We start from the raw sequence: 21,110 nt of genomic DNA, 5'->3' as shown, positions 1-21,110 counted from the left end.
CTAATTAAGAACATTTCATAATTGTTGGAGTAGAAGAAGAAGAATATTACAATATGAGGATAATAAATTTGCAACAATAATTTTCATCTCTTCGTCATCTTTTCTCATTTAATGATCTCTCAATGTTAATACAAAGAAAACCCTCTTGTCACCCCGGCTAAAAAGGGGCTGTGGAGGGCAAATTTTTCACACAGAATTGACAGTGAGCGTCGGAAAGGGATTCTGCTTGGAGACAACTAATTTGTTATGCTGATACGATATATATCCCTTAATTTTTCCTTCATAAATCAAATTGGCCACAATACATTGCGTCTCATCCATATTGATATCACTCTTTCCCACAAATTCCAGCGCCTGGACAAATGCCTGCAGATCCAGCTGATGTGTCTGCATAATGAGGTAGACTTTCTTAAAGAGATTCCTATATGCGATAATCTTCAGTTTCTCCACCAGCAAATAAATGCCGAATTTGATGAAAAATGCTTCATGCTTGGCAATGACATCATCAAATTTTCTCACATTGCCCTCCCTCAGGGCACAAGCCAGCTCATAGAACTGCAGAACGTCATACATCTTAAGAATCTCCTGCTTCGGCATGTAGCCCAGAAGCATCTTCACCGGCACCAAATAAATCAGAATTAGTCTGCAAAAAGTTTCCTCAATTTTATCGAAAATATTTATTTTTTTGAATTCTGAAAAACTAAACAGCGGTTGATAAATTTCTTTAGACTTTTGATTAATTTTATTCCTTTTACGACGAAAAAACATGTCAAAAAGTATTTTTTTTCCTACAAAATTGAAAATATTTGTATGCGATACCACTTTGTAGAATAAGGTCAGTTCGGCATATCACCGCTAGTGGCGCTAGGATTACTGTAACTTGGTTAATATTTTCTAATTTATAAAAAAAATGCAGGTGAACCTTTACTCTCTTTACTGGAACTCTGTAGCTGTAGCTCTTTGAGCAGTTTTTTTTCAGAAACTTGATTAGAAAAACTTTTTAGAACATCTAAATTTACTAATTTAAAAAAACAAAAAAAATGCTTGGAAACATTTATTTTTAGCCCTTACACTCAGTCCCGACATTAAGTCCTTCGGGATTATGCACCTGACGGAATTATGCACATACAATTATGCAAGTTTGTCTACCATTGGGGGTAAATTTGTGAAATCATTATTGAAGAAATTTTATTGTGAAATTATTGAAGAACTCTGGCCAAAAAGTACTGTTTTGCATTTCTATTAAACAGTTGAATCATCTTGTTTGAACTACTTTTACTCCGCGCGAAATTTGTTCAATGGACGATTTACTCAAATGAAAGCCTCTGCGGGTATGCAAATTTTCTCGATGTGTAAAGGAAGGTTTTGCAGCTTCGTAATGTTGCAGCTTCGTAAAAGTTGATTTTTTTCCAAGTTACCAAACGAATTTCATCCATGGACATATAAACTAAAACCTAGTCCTACATCTCACATTTCCTGACAAACTTGGAAGCCCAGACCTTTTTTCCTAGGTACAAAAAGCAAAAATAAAAAATGGGCCTAAAATCGTAATTCTGATGTGTAATATTTTATGCATTTTTTGCACACTGCAAGTGTCTTTTCGAAAAAGCAACTATTCCAAGTTATAGAGGGTTTATTAGGGTTAATATTTACAGTGAAAATCTTTCGCTCGAAGGGGGTCGTTTTTGTGGGTGGAGGAAAATTCATAAAAATTACCACCCTTGCAGCTCAGGAAAATTGAATTTTGCAGATTCGTAAAAACATCTGTCAAAATTACTGACCACAGAATTTGAGAATTCCTCACTGTTTTAGGTCACAATGTGCACGCCGCTCGGGATATTTGACTCATCAGAGATTCCACTAAATAAATTCACAAGAAAATTTCGAGATATAAAATAATTTTCACTAAAATCTCGAAGGAAAACACGCACTTCCCCATCAAAATGAGACTTCATCAGATATTTTTATTTCACTTCTGTCAAATCAAACATTAAGACTGAATCTGCTTATGGTAGGTGTGATTCTTTCATTGCCCATGCGGTGCGTTTTGAGAATTTTTCATCCAATTTGCTTTGTTTTCAAGCGGAATTTTTCACATTTTACTTTAAATTGGTGGCTGGTCATTTTTGAAATCAGTTACGTCCTAAATATGTTCTGTAAGAGCAATTGAAGGTGTTAGAGAAAATCCGAGGATTACATTAGGTGTGATTATGAGAGAATCATACCTAACCAAGCTCTTAACTGACTGACAGAATGCAGGGAAAAAATGGTTTTCCGAGTGTCAAAAAACATATTTTAGAAAAATAGCTTAAAATTGATCTTTTAATGCGTGATACCTCCTACAAATGGTGAAAACAAGTAGATGAAAGTTCCATCTAAGTAGTGATGCCCAAATTTTTGTGTCTGGTGTAATGTTTTCGGGGAAAATGAGGCCTTCAGAGGTGGGAAAAAGTCGTACGAAGCTGAGTTAATCAGGGCACCTTCGTAAAAAATGCCGCTACATTTTCATTTTCCTGTAGAGGAAAATCCAAGGACTTCCAGGAATTTTGTGAGGCAGAATTATGAACTCAATAAGTAAGATATTTTTTTTTGATATAGTGATATAATTGATTCGGTGTGTGTGGCATTCAGTAAAAAATCTTAAATCTTGGACTCCTTTTTTAGTATGAACCTGCAAAACCTTCCCCTAATGCCATTTCGCGCGTTTTTTTTCTGTCCCGAATATGTGCATAATCCCGGGACTGAGTGTAACTGTTCTCAAATATTTCTGCATTATCGACTTCTCTTTGTGTTAGTTACTGTCTTTATACAGTAGACTCTCGCTCAACCGGCTCTTTTTCAATCGGGCGAAAAATGTTGTTGACAATTTTCACGTTTAACTATGAAGCTAATTTGCTCAAATTCGCTGCAGTTCTTTCTATTTTATCGTGATTCTTTATAATTGAGCGCTTTTTGTGGAATTTACAAAGGCTTTGACGGCCAAATCTATCGATAAACCGGATGACATTTTACCCCAAATGTCCAATTGAGAAAGAGTCTACTGTATCTTGACTGTTTTCCCCTGCCCTATCTGTTTTTTTAAACCGCCAAACAGTCATAACAGGAATCAATACAAAGAAAACTCGATAATGCAGAAACATTTGAGAACAGAAAAGTGCAAAAAAAAACCTTCTTGATTGCAATAGCATCTTATCTCCTTTTTTTGGAAAGTCTTAAAAAGGAAAATAGATTCGTGTACAGTACAGTGGATCCAAATTACAGTGGGACCTCGATAAAGTCAACTAATTATTTCCAGGACTGTTGACTCTATTGGATTTGCTGACTCTATCGGAGTCCTAAGAAAATCAATTAAAATGTGAAATTTTGATAGAAAAGGGTATTGTTTTATATTTGTTCTAGATCACTGATAAATTCAAAACTATAGTCAAATATTCATTTAACTAACCCATAAATTCTACACCCTGTGGCCCAAAAAAGTCATATGGGCAAAAGTTGAAGATTAAGGACAGATTTTACGGAATGTTTTTATTATTAGTAAATATTTTAACTCTTTCCGGACCACAACATATCCAGCGAATGAATTTCAGTAAAACTCACTTTATTGTAAGTCTTAGTGGTCAAATATGATACTTTTGTAGAGAAAGAATTTTCTCCGCCTCTGGGAAATTGGAAAATGCATGGGTACTCTCGTCCCCAAAAGAACGAAAAGGAGACAAACTTCAATTTTCCAAAAGCCAATAATATCAATTTTGTGAATTATTTTTGCTTGTCAAATGACTCCTTTACAAGGTTGATTACTAAAACAAGAATAGTTATTGACCAGTAAGTACCAGTAAATGTACTGTAGTATTGACCAGTAAATGTCAAAATTATCGGCCATATTGGCAAAAATGTCACTCCCGTTTGGAATTTTCTTACAAGGTTGGTGTCAAAAAGCAAATGGCGAGCATTGGCGGGATAACCTTACATTTGACCTCTAGATTTTTGGGGACAAGAGTAACCTATAAAGTTTGAACAAGTTTTTTGAAAATTTAAGAAAAAAATATTTTTCGAATTTATGCAATCTGTAATTGTTAGTTATCATACTTATTGGCCCCGAGAGGTTTTTCCTTATTCGGGTCTAGAAATATGCAAAAAGTCACAATATCTGCAAGGAAGCAGAAAGTCGAAAATTCACGATTTTTGATCAAAAATATCTTAGCTCAGGAGTTAATTGGGATCCTGCAAAAAATATCCTAGATTTGGACATCCTTATAGTTTGTAATCATCCACAAGAATCGGATTTTTATCGATTCTAAATAGTCCAAAAAAATTCTTTTTTTCCATGGGTACCCAGAGTCCCAAAGGAGACGAAAGAGTTAACCATTCAGCACTTTAATCTTAAATGTACAAAAGAAGGGCGCTTTAACCGTTTTTGCTGGCTAATTTTAATTTTCTGTCGCTTATTTTGTTTTTGATCCAAGTTTTCTTAAATTAAAAATGTAACTTAAAATTAATTTACACGTTTTCTTTTGAGTGGTAATTTTTATGGTCGTTTATAATGTACATTTTTTTTAAACAAGTTAGTTGTTTAAAGATTTTGATTAAATATAGAAAAAGTTTCTCATTATGTTGTACTCAAAAAAATCTAGCATCCTGTACGTTTTTCCTTACATTACAAATTTCCTTATATAGCGATCATAGGCTTAATCAAAAAAAAATCTTAAGACAAGAGAAAAAATGACAAGAGAACTTTAAATCTGTCAACACGCTTAAAATCTCGAAAAGAAAATTGTTTTTTTTTTTTTTTTGAAAAATGATTACACGGTTAATACACGAATTTTATCATAATATTACCAAGTTATTTACATAAATGTTTTTCTTGTGTTAAAAACGTTACATTGAGACACCAAAACACTAATTTTAATTTCGAAAAAAAAATAGTAAAATCATATTATATTTAATTTAATAATAAAGGAAAGTTGACTTTATTGGAGTCAATTTGGGTCCAATTTGACTCTATCGGAGTCCGTATAGTAAAAAAAATAGCTGTTGACTCTATTGGAGATTGACTTTATCGGGGGTTGACTCTATCGAGGTCCCACTGTATTTGAACCATTTGAACGTTTCGTAAGATTCATGTAGATTATGGTATCTCAGAAAATATTAAATTTAAAAATCATATCCTTGGCACCACTTAACGAGCATTTCTTAATTTCTTTATTTTTTTCTTTTCATTCATTAACAAGAATTAATTTATGAATAATCTGCATAAAATACCTCTTTTAATTGAAGTAAAAAACTTTCAATTTAGAATTTGCTAATTAATTAATTATTATTCTCTCGACTTCTTTCACACTTGGAAAAGTTTTATGATAAATTTTAATTTATTCATGAGATTTTAATTAATTTCAATATAAATTATTCTGATCTCTTCAGAATCTCATTAATAAATCGTGAATTTAAATAGAAGAAATTTATCAACTGCAATTTTAATTTGAAAATTCCAAAATTAATCGTCACGTACCTTTTGTTCTTTGTGTAAATCTTTGGGCACATCTCAAAAGCAAATGTTAGATACTCTTCTGCACACTTGTAGTCTGAATCGAACATGGCTTTCCTGCCCACAAAATATTTGTAGGTAATTTGTTCAGCCAGTGGAAAAGTATCTTTGAAAGCTGAACTTTCAATTGCTCGAATTAGTGGTTTGCAGAGGTGCAATTTGTTAATCCGGAAGTAAACTTTGAACAATTGATTGACCAGATTTAGCATCCCGTGTCTCTTTGTGTCTTCGTCTGCTGATCTATTGTCTGCCGTGCAAACTCTGAAGCATGCCATTAATCCTTCAGCTGCTTTCTCCAGAATCTCTCCAGGTTTCGTACTAATTCCACTCTCTTCGCACTTCTGGGCCAGTAGCCTGAGATCCAGGCAAGAACTGTACATAATTGGGAGGCACCAGTTCTCTTCTTTGAGAGCCTGGAGCAGTTTTACAACTCCCTGTACGCAGGCTGTTTGCTGTTTGTAAGCCTCATGGACATCCCTTGGATTCTTCTCCAAAGCTCTCAACACTTTCAAATGACAACAAACAATCTCATCCAGGGGAGGCTCAATTGTCTCCACAATCATCATTGAAGCCTTGGATTCGTCCACTGTGAAGAGATTTGTGTTCAGAACATGCTGATCCTGCAGGGATATCAATCCACCCAGCAAATGTCCATCTTGTGCATCAAATCCACGCTGGACACCAATTAAATATCCCCGGAGATTCATACTCCAGCCCGTTCAATCTGAAAAAGGCCAGAAAAGCTTTATTAATTGCTATCCGGAAGCAAAAATCCCCGGAATAGGGTTATGTTCAAACATTTTCAAAACAATCACTTTTCTTGAAGAAATACCTACATTTCGATAAATCTTTCAAACAATTTTTATTCCTTATTCATTATTTAACAAGAATCTATGCAAACTTACCTTTAGAAATCACAAAATTCACTGGAAAAACCACTTAAATCTTTAGCAGAAAAACAAACATTCGCTGTCACTAAAAATTTAGGTTAGAACTTCCAATGATAGACGTTGAAAGGTTTCCAGCTGAAGATTCAAAATTCAAAATTTAACTGCATATTCACACTTCCCCACAAAAATCTAGAACCATCCCAAAAATAAACAAAAAATTGTATAAGAATAAAAATCAATAAATCTGTCGATTTCATTGTAATTTGATATTTTAATGTGATTTTTTGGATTTTCTGTAAAAATCCACCACATAGAAAAACAAGTCATCACAATAGGAAAATTGAACTGAAAATGACCGAGGAAAATTGATTCTATTTTTATAATGAGACTACAAATGATTGTTTTTTTTTTTCTAAACACAGCATCCACGAAAGCTGCCAACAATTGAAATCTTGGCGCCAGATTTTAATAAATATTTAAACCAAATGATCTCTAGCATAGCAAAAATCTTCAACCTAATTAATTATGTGGAATTTGATATCACATCAATTTTTTTTTTGGCTTCAAATATAATACCTGCAGACTAAGACTATTCAATTAGACAATTAGACTATACACATTTTTTATAAGACATTTTTGAATGTGTGCGGAGGAAGAAGATTGAAGATTAATTGGTGTAATAATTAGTATCTATTAAAATTAAATTGCTCATCAATATCTTACTTCAATTTATTTCACTTCGATTTGAATTATAAAATGAACAAAAAGAAAATGTCACTCAGAGGCGACAAATTTTAGAATACACAGAAAAAAATATTTCACAAAATTGTTCGTAGGGTAAATGTCCTAATTCAAAAACCATTTCCACTTTGAAAGAAGATTCAACACATTAAGTTCATATTTTTTCTGAAGAGAATTACATAAATTTGCGTAAAATGCTTCTATTGGTAACGAATTAATCCAAATGGAGACAAGGTAAAGTTTCTAATTGGAGACAAACAGTGTAAATGAAACCGCGACGATAGACTTAAAAAACCTTGTTAAGTTGCTCTTGAGTGCAGGATTTGTTCTTATTCCTGGTCTTTTCTCCTTTCCCATTTAAAACAATAGGAAAATCTCTCCAAAAAAATCATATATCCGGGGTTTCCTAATGAAGCATTTGCAGACACTTCAGAAAAACCCTTTTTTGTTCACGAAATAGGTAATTATTTCATTTGAAAACTTCACGTACCGTTAACAATAAAGACTAGCACTTAATTTAATTAAAATTATCCAGAAATATGACATAAATGTTAAACAAAACGAATAAACAACAATAACCTTATTGTCGAAAGCTCTGGAGAAGAGGTAGTTTTTGATGTAGGACTGAAAATTTCAAAAATTGTCTTGCCGTACCCGGACGGAGTTTCTTCTTCGAAAACACCGGATATAATTAAATTTTGTAACAAATAATCTGTTAAACAAACAAATAATACCTGTTAAAACGCTTTTAACTTGTCTTAAGATTATTTAACTCTTTCGCGTCCCACTTTTATTCAGCAGATGAATTCATGTAAAATTGAGTTTTTCCTAATGCTTTATGATCAAATATAATAGTTCACAGAGAGAAAAATTTCCATTGCGTGAAAACTCGGAAAAACCCCGGGTCATATATGACCCTATTGTCCTCAAGGGAAGTGTACATACCATTTTCAAAATCTATATCACGGGCTTTCTAAGAGTTTTTTTTTGCTTTAAGTTATTAATTTGGCCAAAACCATGGTAAACTGGATTGTCTTGATGAACACTGTACTCCTGGTGTTCAAGGAATCTTCCTGGTAATCCCTTGAACAGTCACTGTCACAATATTTTGAGTGGTATTTGGCAAAAGTAAACTTATCCACATATTTATTCACACACAATACAATTGCACAATATGAGACGCTTGCAGAATACTCTAAAATATTGCAAAATATGTTATAATTCATCAGATATAAGATGAAATGTCCAGGAGCAAGATGTTCCACCTGCATTTCACAAAGAAAAACAATGTCCCAACTACATTTCGCTATAGGTTTGGGACGAAAACACTGTTACCCTTGGGGACAATAGGGTCATATATGTAGGATTTGGGAAAGGGGGATATCGAGGGAAAACTCTCCTTTTAATTTAATAAATGGTTTAATTCAGTACTATGTAACTTCATCACGTCTCCTCCCTTGAACAGAACTCTATAATGTTATTTGTTCTACTGATCGGGTACTACGTTCCCAGTTAAATCATTCCAAATTCCAAATTCATTCCCACACGGCCCTTCCTGACAATAAGTTGACCCCCGGACAACTTCAGAGTCAATCCTCATTAAACTTTTGTCATCATCAAGAGCAATCATCGAGTCTCCAGCGTTGCATGGTGTTACAGCAATTCCCAAGCAAGAAAAGATCACTCCCCACTTCTTCTTTCGTCTTCTGTCCATTTTGGTAATGTTTAACGGTCTTGTGTCCTTTCGGTAGATTACTTGTTTTGTGTCCTTCCTTCTTGAAATATTCAAAGTTTCTCCATTCTTTCGCTGTTTCGTCTTCAGCTGTATCTTCATTTCCGTCTTATTAGTTTCATCTTACTCGTCGTAGACATCTTTAGCTTCATCTTCATCAACCAATTTCTCCTTATCATTCACATATTCGTCACATCGAATCTGCATAATCCAATTGTCATCATCAAAGATTTTTTCCTTCGTATTTTCCATATTTGGAGTTTCGTCTCCATCCTTGTCCTGAACCAACATTTGAAGCATCCTTGGGACACCCTTTTCTTTATTGATCTTTAGTTCACTCTTCTGGAAATCAATTAAAGCTTCATCATGTTGCACAATGCGCAGTGCAAGCTCTTCTTCTTTTCCATGACAAGACAAATTTCTCTTCACGCATTGATTGATAAGTCCTTTATTCGTCAAAAAGTCCAATAATTCGTCGTATTGCACAATTCGTCGTGCAAGATCCATTTTCTTCCCATTGCAAGGCAAATTTCTCTTCTCACATTCTTTCACAAGTCCACACTTGGTAAGGCAAGTAACCAATTCCTTAAAGCTTCTCATCTTTCGTCATTCGTTCTACAGTTATCGTCTTTCGTGTTCTTGTAACTCTTTTGCCGTTACTATCCTTCGTCTTCTTGTACCTCTTCAGCAGATACCGTCTTTCGTCTTCTTGCAACTCTTTAGCAGTTACCGTCTTTCGTCTTCTTGTAACTCTTCAGCAGTTGCCGTTTTTCGTCTTTGTAACTCTTCCGCAGTTACGGTCTTTCGTCTTCTTGTAACTCTTCAGCAGTTACTATCCTTCGTCTTCTTGTACCTCTTCAGCAGATACCGTCTTTCGTCTTCTTGCAACTCTTTAGCAGTTCCCGTCTTTCGTCTTCTTGTAACTCTTCAGCAGTTGCCGTCTTTCGTCTTCGTAACTCTTCGTTCTCACTTCTTGTGCTTTTGCACCGTCTTTTCACCTATAATTGTTCTTTTCACGTTTTCTACTTCATATCACGTCTTTTCACTAATTTTTCATCGTTTTCTTTTTCTCCACTCATTTTTTTTTATATCGGCCTCCTCAAAATTCCACGTCGTTTTTATTTTTCCCAGCAATATTCTACCCCCATCCCGGTTGAGCCCCCATGGAGGATTTAGGAAAGAAGGATATTGAGGGAAAAGACTTCTTTTAATTTAATAAATGGTTTAATTCAGTACTATGTAACTTCATCACGTCTCCTCCCTTGAACAGAACTCTATAATGTTATTTGTTCTACTGATCGGGTACTACGTTCCCAGTTAAATCATTCCAAATTCCAAATTCATTCCCACATATATGACTCGGAAAATTCTACACGCTTTTCTGGAAAATTGAGAGTAGTTTATTATATCAAAATATGCAATATACAATCTTTGGATATTCTATTTTGTGTTTCTAAAGAACTTTTTGCTGAAAAAAATAAATTAATATAAAAAATTTTGAAAAAGAAAAGTCATTTCACAAAGTTCGAAATTAGTGATTTTTGATCTAAAATATTTTCTTTTCCTGAATATCTGGAGTCTTGAGAAAATTAGCCAAGAATCTTACATCCTTCTATTATGATGTCGTGCACAAACCGATAGATTTCAATTAATGTAAATAGTCCAAAAAAATTGTTTTTCCCCGGGTCATATATGACCCTAATGACGCGAAAGAGTTAAAAGTCTTGCAAATTAATATAAACTGGTATAAGTGAATATAGTAAGCTGCAAAAGCTTTAAAATTTTATACAATATAATAAAAAAAATCGTAGGAACCGTTTTCGAGTCACGTTATTGGCCCTATGGAATTGTTAATGTATAGTCCTATGAAGCCTTTAAACTGCTCTCTTTAATCGTTAAACTCTTAATCGACGGACGGTTTCTTTGAACAAAACTGTTGTAAACTTGGCCAACAGAATTCTCTAAATTATGTCAAAAAATATTGTTATCCGCAGGAGATGAATAAGTACGGTCAGCAAGTTATTCATCAGTGGATGATCGGCAGATCGCGCCGATCACTATCCGATTGGGCTGATCGGCACCCATAGTGAACCGTGAGTTGTAGACCTGTTTGCCCCCTGGTTATACACCTGTTTGATAAAAACTTTCCATATACTCCATGGAAAACACCATATTGAAAAACTTTAAACAAAATAATGACAAGCATTTTGTTATTATATTTTGAAAGAATTGGCTTTCAACATGTAACTAAGTTCAAGCAAAAGAGTTTTTATAATATCCAAATGATGCTACAAAATTCCTGCTAATTCCAATTACCTATATATTTTCAAATGATTAAATATTTTTTATCAGTGATATTTTATAAAGTAATATAATACAGATTTTGGATAGTCCACCTGTTGTATCAGTCTATCAATGAATGTAATAAATTTTTGAAATCTCTCGTGAGTCATTAATTTTACTTCAGAGGAAATATATAAAGCTATAAGGTAAACTATTATTTTCTTGTTCAGCATTTGTTCAATGTGCAACCACTTCTTATCCTTTGAATCCTCCCACCACTTTAAATAGCCTATAATTACTCGTATATAAAACCAAGTAATCCTTTTTCTAAGACGTGTCTTCGATTGTCCATCATCAACTCAACACATCGAGTCTATCTTGTATAATTTTCCTTCAATTGACGGAAAAGTGAAAATGTTGAAGTTATCCTCAAGTTTCGATGTCCAAATTAAAACTCTATCTCTCTTTGGGTTTTGGAATCCTCGTAGAAATTACTATTATTTTTTATATTCAATTTTTATGTGGATAGTTTTTGTTTGTCTCTTCATATCCTTTCAAATTATCTTTATTGTTACGGTGTCCAAACTTAGTGACGTTTCAGCTGGACTCTATCTTACGGTTTCGGAAATATTTTGCGTTGTTAAATTAATCCATTTGCAAATCAACCGATCAAAAATTGAAAAATTGTTTGCAATACTCGATTCAAGTCTTTTTCAACCACAATCTCCAGAAGAGTTAGCTGTGCTACAGAAAGCTCAATGGAGAGCAAAATGGTTAACTCGAAGCCTTTACATTTGTTGCCCTTTTACCACAGCTTTTTACGCTATTAGTCCCTTCTTGGCCAATAGTCGAAGTACCAAGATATTTCTATCAGCTTGGTGAGTGTTATAATTTAGAATACGTTTTTAGATATTTTCACTAGGCAATAGTTTTACGAAATAGGGGAAGGGCAGATTTCGAATTTGGTTTTGAACACTTTATATTTTTTCCAAACCCAGGAATAAAACCCAGGATCTTTGCGTCGCAAAATCACCGCTTTGTTCACTGAACTACTAAACCCTCTTAACAGAAATGAAATGTTATAGCGTCATTGATATAATGATTTTAACGATATTTCATTAAAGAGAAATAAATCTTTTAGGTATCCTTGGAGTGTCAATAATACAACTGCCTTTGTGCTGACCTACTTGTTCGAACTATTTGGATTATACGTTTGCTGCGCCTATGTAATGCCTTGTGATACCATAATTTACTGTTTGCTCATTTTAATAAACGGACAAATTGAACGTCTTGGAGTACGATTGAAAGAGGTAAAAAATATTTTCAAAAACAAAACCTTAGAAAAAAAACGGAAAATAATAAAATTTTTCCATTTCAGTTGGGCCATGTAAAACCAGATATTTTCAGAAATACAATTGAAGACCAAGAAAAAATCAATATTGATAAATATGCCAATGAATTGAGCATTAGAAAAGGAAGTGTATTTTACGGAGAAATAGTCAAGTGCATAATATTGCACAAGAAAATTTTGGAATTTGTCGGAGAACTTCAAGAAATTTACAATAACATTATATTTTTTCAGTTTGCCGTATCTATTATAATTTACTGCATGACAGGATATGAAATAATTATGGTAAGAATATGATTTTTTTCCATTAAAACACATTTAAGTATAAACTGGTATAAACAGAGTTGAGTGCTTCAATTAAAAAAAAGGAATGTGTTAATTTATTGTTGAACAAAACAATGTATTATCTTTCAGTTATCTACGAGTGGTATTAACGTCGTTACTCGATTGTTGTATATGATTACAGTCCTTGTTGAACTATTTCTACTCTGTTTAACAGGAAATGAAATTATTTATACTGTAAGTACAATAAAAAAACTAACAAAATTCAGCTATACAAGTAAAATCCATATAATAATTTTTATTCTTAGTCAAGAACACTCACAAATGATGTATTCAGTTGTGACTTTCATAAGTTCGATAAGAAAACGAGTAATGTCCTTCAAATCTTCATGATAATGTAAATATATATAATGACAGAAATTATTTACCTAACAAATAAAATTAATTATTGTATTTTTTCAGGACGAAAAAAGACATGTTAGTAAAAGGAACCAGTTTTATAACAGTCGAACTAAGCTTAAATGCCTTTATGCAGGTTTTTATTTTACTGAACAAGCAGTAAAAGTTATACAAAATAATTATAAATTTTATTTATAATTGCAGATTGTCAAGCTTTCGTATTCATTCTTTGCAGTTATGAGATCAATGCAAGAATAAAAATTTTTCAAAGTTTTTTTTTAGTACAACGTGATAAAGTTCAAGCTTGTATAGATTACACAAAATATTCACTGAGAATTTATTCAAAAGCTTTTGAAGTATTATAATAAATTGATATTCAACAAAAAAATTTGACATAATAAAAATTTAAAAAATAAACTTTATATTTTCAGGCCTTTTCCACTCCATTGATTCTAAAAACCTCTTGATTTGGGATTCTGATGAAAATTTTCACTCTATCTATCTCTTCCGATGTTCATAAGACTGAAAGAATTATTATTTTTTCTCCAGAGCTTTTGACCCTTCGTGCGTTGATCTTCTTTAGTGTATTTAACTGAGATTCTTGACATTCTCAGTTTTTGTGGAAAGAGAATTGAAACAATAAAACACTTGTTTGTTTGTTTGAAATTAATTTTATGTAAAAGAAATTGTGAATTATATATTGGCTATTACTCTGTTGTTTGTATGTTGCATGTTGTTCCGATCAATTGAGGAATAAATTCCCATAATATCCCTAATTATGATAATATTTAGGACATTTCATGGGTATGTAAGATGGTATTGAAACCGGAATAATGTACATAGACTAATCATCATCATTTTGAATCGCTTATCCTTATTGGGGACGCACGTTCAAGACATCAAGGTTAACGGCTCACGCCTATCGATCCTCTGTCACTTCAAGATGTTCGGGTTCAATCTTAAGGCGCTACAAGGTAAGTTCCTGAATTTGATTCAGCTACCTTTTCCTAGATCTGTCCCGAGGTCGACGCTTCCGCACAATGGCTTGCATAGCTTTTCTGGGGAATCTTTCTTCATTCATGCGTTGAATGTGCCATACCATTGAAGTTGTGATCTCTCAACTCGAAGAAACAACTCCTCAACTCTTAGCTTTTCACGAACGGCCATGTTCCTCACTCGATCTCGACGAGTGATTTTCTAAACCACCCGGAAGCATTTCATCTCGGCAGCTTTTGTATTCGCGATCTTACTTCTCCGGTCATTACCCAAATCTTATGACTACAGGCGAGTGTAAGAACGAACACAGCTTTGAAAAACGATAATTTACGATAACGACTAAACTCGGTCTCCCATATCACGCTTCTCCCAAGCTTCCTCATTACTGCAGAAGCTTGATCGATTCGTGACAGAAGTTCTGCGTTTAACCTACCATCACTCGTGAATAACACCCCGAGACACTTGAACTTCTCCATTTGTTTCAATAAAATTAATCTATATTTTTATTTAATTTATCATTAAACCACTTTAATTCAATCTGTGAACATTTGCATTTTTACATAAGTTAATAAAATAAATTTCCATTTGGTTGATATCAAATATTTTATTTGCATTGGATCGGTTAAGTCTGTTGTTGTTTAAATTGATTCAAAATCATAAATCAATTCTGAAATAGAAAATTGGCTGAGATATGTGCATGTTAGAATGTTTATGACATTAGTGACATTCTTACGTACAATTAAAAAGGAGTGATAGAGAAAAATAAATCAATTTACGATTACTTAAACCAATTCATTTATCGATCAGGATTGATATATCCGCGGGTTCGAAATTTCAATATCTCTCTGAAAAATCTAAATTTTATCAAATCGGTTAAAGAATGAGCCCTACGTACAAAGTGATTCACTTCAATAATTCTAAATGGTGATTTTTCCGGTCATAGGTTTCTTTTGGCGAAAGGTTCACCTAGGCTACCTCAAAAAAACATGTCCGAAAGTGACAGAGATCTATTAGTGCCATTTTCGAAATTAACCAAAAAATATGGTTTTTGAGGAGATAGTGGCTAAGAAAAAAAAGAAAAATAAAAGACCGTCCAAGATAATGTTCCATTATGTGGGGTCATCGAAAACCAGAAGCCAATATCTGTTACTGTTTGACCTCTAGCTCATGAACAAACTTAAGCTTAAATTAAAAAAAAATCCTTAAAAAAAGAGTCAATTATCGGAGCTTAATCGATTCATTACCGATGAAGACGGATGCAGCCGAGTTCAAAATTTCAATATTATTATTTATATTTATTTTGATGTACTGGACTTTTTTGCCATTTTGTACATAGTTCGGTTTACAAATTTATTATTCAGTTTACAATTTTTTGTGAAAAATGTCCATTCAGACGCTTCAAACATTTGCACCGGGCGGGACTCGAACTCACAACTCTGACAGTCGAGCTGGGGGTCACACCGCCCAAGAGCCGAACGATCTTACCAATTGCACCACGGACCCCCTCAAAATTTCAATATCTTTTCAAAAAGTTTAAATTTAACCAAATCGGTTAAAAAAATGAGCACCCCTGAAGTGATTGACTTTTAATTTTCAATAGTTCAAAATGGCAATTTTTTCGGTCATAAATGTTTGGACGAAATGTTCGTCTAGGCACATTTGGTTTTTCGAAATAAACCACAAAAAACATGGTTTTGGAGAGGATAGAGGGTAAAAGGAAAAAGAACGTCTAGAGATAATTTTTTTTTATTGGGGGTCACTGAAAACCAGAAGTTGATGTCTTTTACGGTTTAAGCTCCAGGGCGGTGAGAAGTTGAAAAAATATCTTTAAGTTCGAACAGTAAAAATAAGAAATGTCGCTTCTGATAAACAAGATGATGTGAAACAGACTGGAAGAATTTCGGAAGGGTAAGGGACTATGAGGTGGTCGAAACATGACCCAAAGCTATGACTATATTTTTATTCCGTTTAAAATGTATTAAAAATGATTTTAGAGAAAACAAATTAAACAATTGACGACGAAGATTCATTCCGGCAGTATATCTGGATAATTTCCCTCCTTTTAACTTTTTGAAATTTGCAATTTTTAACCTTAATTATAAATTATCAAAAACTAAAAATACTTTTATATATAAAATACTTTTATATACATATATTTTCCATTGACAAGTTTAGAAATGTATACAAACCCACCATTTGCTTCTCAAATGACATAAACTCCAAATGTAACTGGTTTACATTAAGTTGGTTGCATGTTTTGACCATTTTGAATTACTTTTTCAAATGAGGCAACAAACTTTTGACTAATTAAAAATGATCCACTTTTGAAAAAGAATAATTTTTTTTATATATAATAAAATGAAATATTTTTTCGAAATACATAAATAAGATCTACGGATTGCAGGCAACTAATTTGCAAAAACAAAAATTCGAAAAAGTAATTTTTTCTGTCATTTTTTGCACTTGGTTTCCCAAAATACATGAGACAACAAACTTTTGACACCTACTGTAGTTAGTTACCCACCCTATCTGTTGTTTCTCATTATCATTACAGTCTTTTCTTCAGTTTTTCTAAAAGATCTTTTTCATCTGTATAGCAAAATTCTGAGGAATACTGATTTGTTCGCAGCACCTTTTAGAGCTTAATGTGATAAATATTTAATCCACTTATTAACCACGTTTATTATGCTCTTGAAAATGTGACGCTAGTCCTTCTTCATGCATTACATGAAACTTTGAGTGGACTTCAATTAGTCGTTATAAAAGAGTTTTCCTAATTCCCACAAGAAGTAATCTATTTCAGTCCATCGACAACTTTACACCTTGTCACTTGCAAAGTTCATAGCCAATTGAATTCTAAAGTTCTAAGTGAAAATGTTGAAGTTATCCTCAAGTTTTGATCTTCAAATTAAAACCATGACACTCTTCGGATTCTGGAATCCAGGAAAGGATTCCTGGTATTTTTGGTATTCGATCTTCATGTGGACAGTTTTTGTGTTTTTCTTTTACTTATTTCAAGTTATCTTCATTTTTAAGGCTTCTACGTTTAGTGATATTTCCGCCGGACTTTATTTCCTAGTTTCAGCATTATTTTGTATTATAAAATTAATCCATTTAAAAATTAACCGATCAAGAATTGAAAAATTATTCGCAATACTCGATTCAAGTCTTTTTCAACCACAATCTCCAGAAGAGTTAGCTGTATTAAAGAAAGCTCAATGGAGGGCAAAATGGTTAACTCATATCCTTTATGCTTGTTGTCCTGTTACTGGATTTTTTTATGCAATTGTACCTTTTCTGGGTACCCGTGAAAACATCAAAATATTTTTGGCAGCATGGTGAGTGATTTTACGCCTCAAGACTAAACCTAAAGAGATTCAGCTGTATTCAAAAAAGTAAATTTATTGCAAAAATCTTACAATCGTTCAGAAAAGTTGTAATGTGTCCAAAATCAAATTAAAAGAAAGAAAAGTATATTTTCGTAGTCGTCCAACCAATTTTTGAAGTGCAAGCTATTACTAGACAGATAAAAAAGGAAGACATGAATTATGATCTCTACATATTGTGATAAATCTTCGTCAATATGGGACATTTTTACGCGTTTTGATGCTATTTATATACATATCTATATACAAGCAATTTACTTCAAAATGTTACAATTTTACAAATTTTTTTTACAATACTAGCCAATAGGGAGAAAATTTAACTGCACAGAAAGAAATATTTCGTAAAATAGTTCGTAAATGTTTGTGAATTCCTAATGGGGGCTTACGAAATGCTCGTAAATCGTATAACCCAAGAAAAAGTTCGTAAAAGTTTGTAGTTTTTTCTCAAACACTTGACAAACTTGACAAACAAAATTTTTTTGGGTGTTTACGAATATTTACGAACAAACGTTTGTAAAAGAACAAAAAAATGCTCGTTAAGTGATCATGTTACGAAAAATTTAGGAAAAAAGTACAAATTTTACAAACTTGTTTGTCAGTTATACGATTTACGAGCATTTCGTAAGTCTCCAGTAGGAATTCACAAACATTTACGAACAATTTTACAAAATATTTTTTTCTGTATAATGTCTCTTCCTGTTCGAAGTGAGAAATATTTTAAGACCAAGTTGAAATACAAATTCCTTAAGACAAGGAGGGGAAGACGTTGATAGTTCGAACATTTTGGTACAGTTGGAGAATCGATACGGCTTGCATGGTAGTCAGAAAAAAATTACTTAGCTTAAACAACATTTTTAGTTTGCGAACGATCAAATCCTTCCCCTACAATTTTAATTACATTTGATGAATTTTAATTATCTTTTAAGGTACCCTTGGACGATAGATAATCCAATCAACTTTGCCTTTACTTATTTGTTTGAGCTTATTGGATTGTATGTTGATATGGCCTACGCCATTCCTTGCGATACCATAATTTACTGCCTATTTATTCTAATAAACGGACAAATTGAACGTCTTGGAGTGCGATTGAAAGAAGTATAAGAATTTTAAATATTATGTGGAGAATAATAAAACTAAAAAAAAAAATCATATTTCAGTTGGGCCATGTAAAACCAGATATTTTCAGAAATACAATTGAAGACCAAGAAAAAATCAAAATTGATAAATATGCCAATGAACTGAGCGTTAAGCAAGGAAGTGTATTCTACGGAGAAACGGTCAAGTGCATAATATTGCACAGGAAAATTTTGGAATTTGTCGGAGAACTTCAAGAAATCTACAACAATATTATATTTTTCCAATTCGTCGTGTCTACTACAATCTTTTGTATGACAGGATATGAAATACTAATGGTATTTATTTAATTTCTAGTCATAGCCATTAAGATGGGGTAAATCTGAATCATTCAGAATTATGTCTAATTTTGAATTTTCAAATTTCTTAAATGTTTTAGTTCACAAAAAAAATATCCAAAAGTTCACTTAAGTGTAAAGGCTGGAAACAATTAGGAAATCTCGAAATTCCACATTAGACAAAATGCCGTTCTTATTAATTGCCCCATTTTGCATTATAAGATCTATTTTGAAATTAGTAATTTTTTTCTTCAGCTAAATTGTTTTGCAGTTTTCTTAATGCCTCTACACATTGAGAGCAATTTTTTTCAAAAATTGTTTTTTTAAGGAAATCGTCTGCACTGCTGTTGGAGTAGATAGAAACGTCAAAATTCTGTCAAAATTGCAAATTTTGACGAAAATTGCTCCTAATGTTTAGATACATTTAGGAAGTTAGCTTTTTGTTAATAATTTAAACTTATTCTTATTTTTTGTTTTAATTCTTTTTTTATCTATGTTTTTTCAGCTAAAATCACAAAGTAATATCGATCTTATTACTAGATTATCTTACATAGTAACAGTACTTGTTGAATTATTTTTACTTTGTTTAACTGGAAATGAAATTATATACACAGTAAGTTTTTTTTTATGTTATTTATTTTGCCAAATATAGCACTGCAAAAGAAAATAACAAAGAATTTTTCTTTCTCAGTCAAGAACACTTAACGACTATTTATTCAGCTGCAATTTTCAAAATTTTGACAAGCCAACCGTTAATGCTTTAAAGATCTTTATGACTATGTATTTATTAGAATGCCAATTAAGTATAAAATCTAAAAATGAAAATAAATTAATTTTCTTTTCAGGACAAACAAAGATATAGTTTTGAAAGGAAACAGTTTCATGACGGTCGAATTAAGTTTGAACGCCTTCATGCAGGTTCTTACACCAACTTCGTAAAATATTTTACAAGACTAAATACAACTTAATTTTAAATTGCAGATAGTCAAACTCTCATATACTTTCTTCACGTTTTTGAAGTCAATGGAATTATGAAAAATAAAAGTTGTGAAGTATGTAACATATTTATACAGAAATTCAGATATTCTCTATCAATTTCATCAAATTGTAATAGTTAATTTAAGCACATGTTTATAAATATAGTTTCAATTGTTAACTTAAAAATATTAATCAATATGTGGAAATAAACAAAGTGTGGCACACCTGTTTGTAATTTAATCTCAAACTCAATAAATTATTTGTTAGCTTTCACTCCATTATTTTTATTTTTATTACAAAAATTTAAGACCTTCTAATAACACATCGATATTGATCGAATTATTAAGTATGGACAAACTTACCGTTTTGCTGAATATCACTTCTGACATGAATTATAAAATTCATTCGTATTAATTTGTATATTAGGTGATATTCTTAACAATCTCACTTACTATAATCCTACCAAAATTTTATGTCCACCGATCGGGGCCAAACTTTGTCAAAATGTGTATCGTCACTTCCTAATCACGAATATATAGGTGGCTAAGTTACGTTCCCGGCCGGCCGGATGCTCTTTGGAGCCTTACTAGCTCCTAAACTAAAAGAGATATCGACTTGTGATTTTCGGCAAAGGTTATATATGGGAGAAAAAATTGCAACTTGGTGAATTGACCCCTCCACCCCTCCTTCCGTCATTTTGAAAATCCCCCTTTTTTGTTTTCTCAATAGCTCCACTCCTATGACATCGATCGGGCTTAAATTTTAGTATGTTATACCTGGGACTGAGACCTTTCGATCAATACCAAACTCAAAGTGCCCTGATCCCCCTGACCCGAGCTTTAAGGGTCCGAAAAAAATTCTTAAAATGGCCATAACTCCGGTTCCAATTGTCAGTATTTAAAAAAGTGAGGGTGTTTTGGAAAGCTCTCATGAAATGCAACTTCGCCTTCTAACATCGCAAGTTCATAAAACCACCACTAGGGGCGTTATTATTAAAAAGAAAATTTTTCAAAATTTTCAGGTGGCGCTGCTATAACCTCAAAATTCATCAAAATTCAAAATCATTTTTCTCACAAACGCCATTGTGAAAGTTAATAAAATATCAGAGTGTTGTAGTTTAG

At 32.7% G+C, this 21,110-nt stretch overlaps 2 protein-coding genes across 12 annotated transcripts in view; both read right to left on the bottom strand.

Moving 5' to 3' along the window:
• The window catches only part of LOC129808208 (disks large 1 tumor suppressor protein), a 158,061-nt gene that overhangs the window by 98,345 nt on the left and 38,606 nt on the right, over positions 1-21,110 (bottom strand). The gene's annotated exons all lie outside the window — the stretch shown is intronic.
• On the bottom strand, positions 81-6,616 carry LOC129808211 (PCI domain-containing protein 2 homolog). The gene is made up of 3 exons (XM_055858017.1): positions 6,448-6,616; positions 5,507-6,266; positions 81-643 (listed from the first exon to the last, which is right to left on the bottom strand). The coding sequence occupies exons 2-3, from the start codon at positions 6,247-6,249 to the stop codon at positions 187-189; spliced, it is 1,200 nt and encodes a 399-aa protein (XP_055713992.1). The 5' UTR covers positions 6,250-6,266; positions 6,448-6,616; the 3' UTR covers positions 81-186.

This window comes from Phlebotomus papatasi, chromosome 3, assembly GCF_024763615.1.
Source record: "Phlebotomus papatasi isolate M1 chromosome 3, Ppap_2.1, whole genome shotgun sequence".
NCBI classification, from domain to species: domain Eukaryota; kingdom Metazoa; phylum Arthropoda; class Insecta; order Diptera; family Psychodidae; genus Phlebotomus; species Phlebotomus papatasi.
Note: the sequence above shows the minus strand (reverse complement) of the source record. Positions and strands in the feature narration are given on the sequence as shown.

Excerpts from the sequence above, each read along its gene's own strand:
- LOC129808211 (XM_055858017.1), bottom strand. The coding sequence starts at position 6,249 with ATGAATCTCCGGGGATATTTAATTGGTGTCCAGCGTGGATTTGATGCA. Across the intron at positions 644-5,506 it reads ATTTACACAAAGAACAAAAG|ACTAATTCTGATTTATTTGG; the intron begins GTACGTGACGAT and ends AACTTTTTGCAG.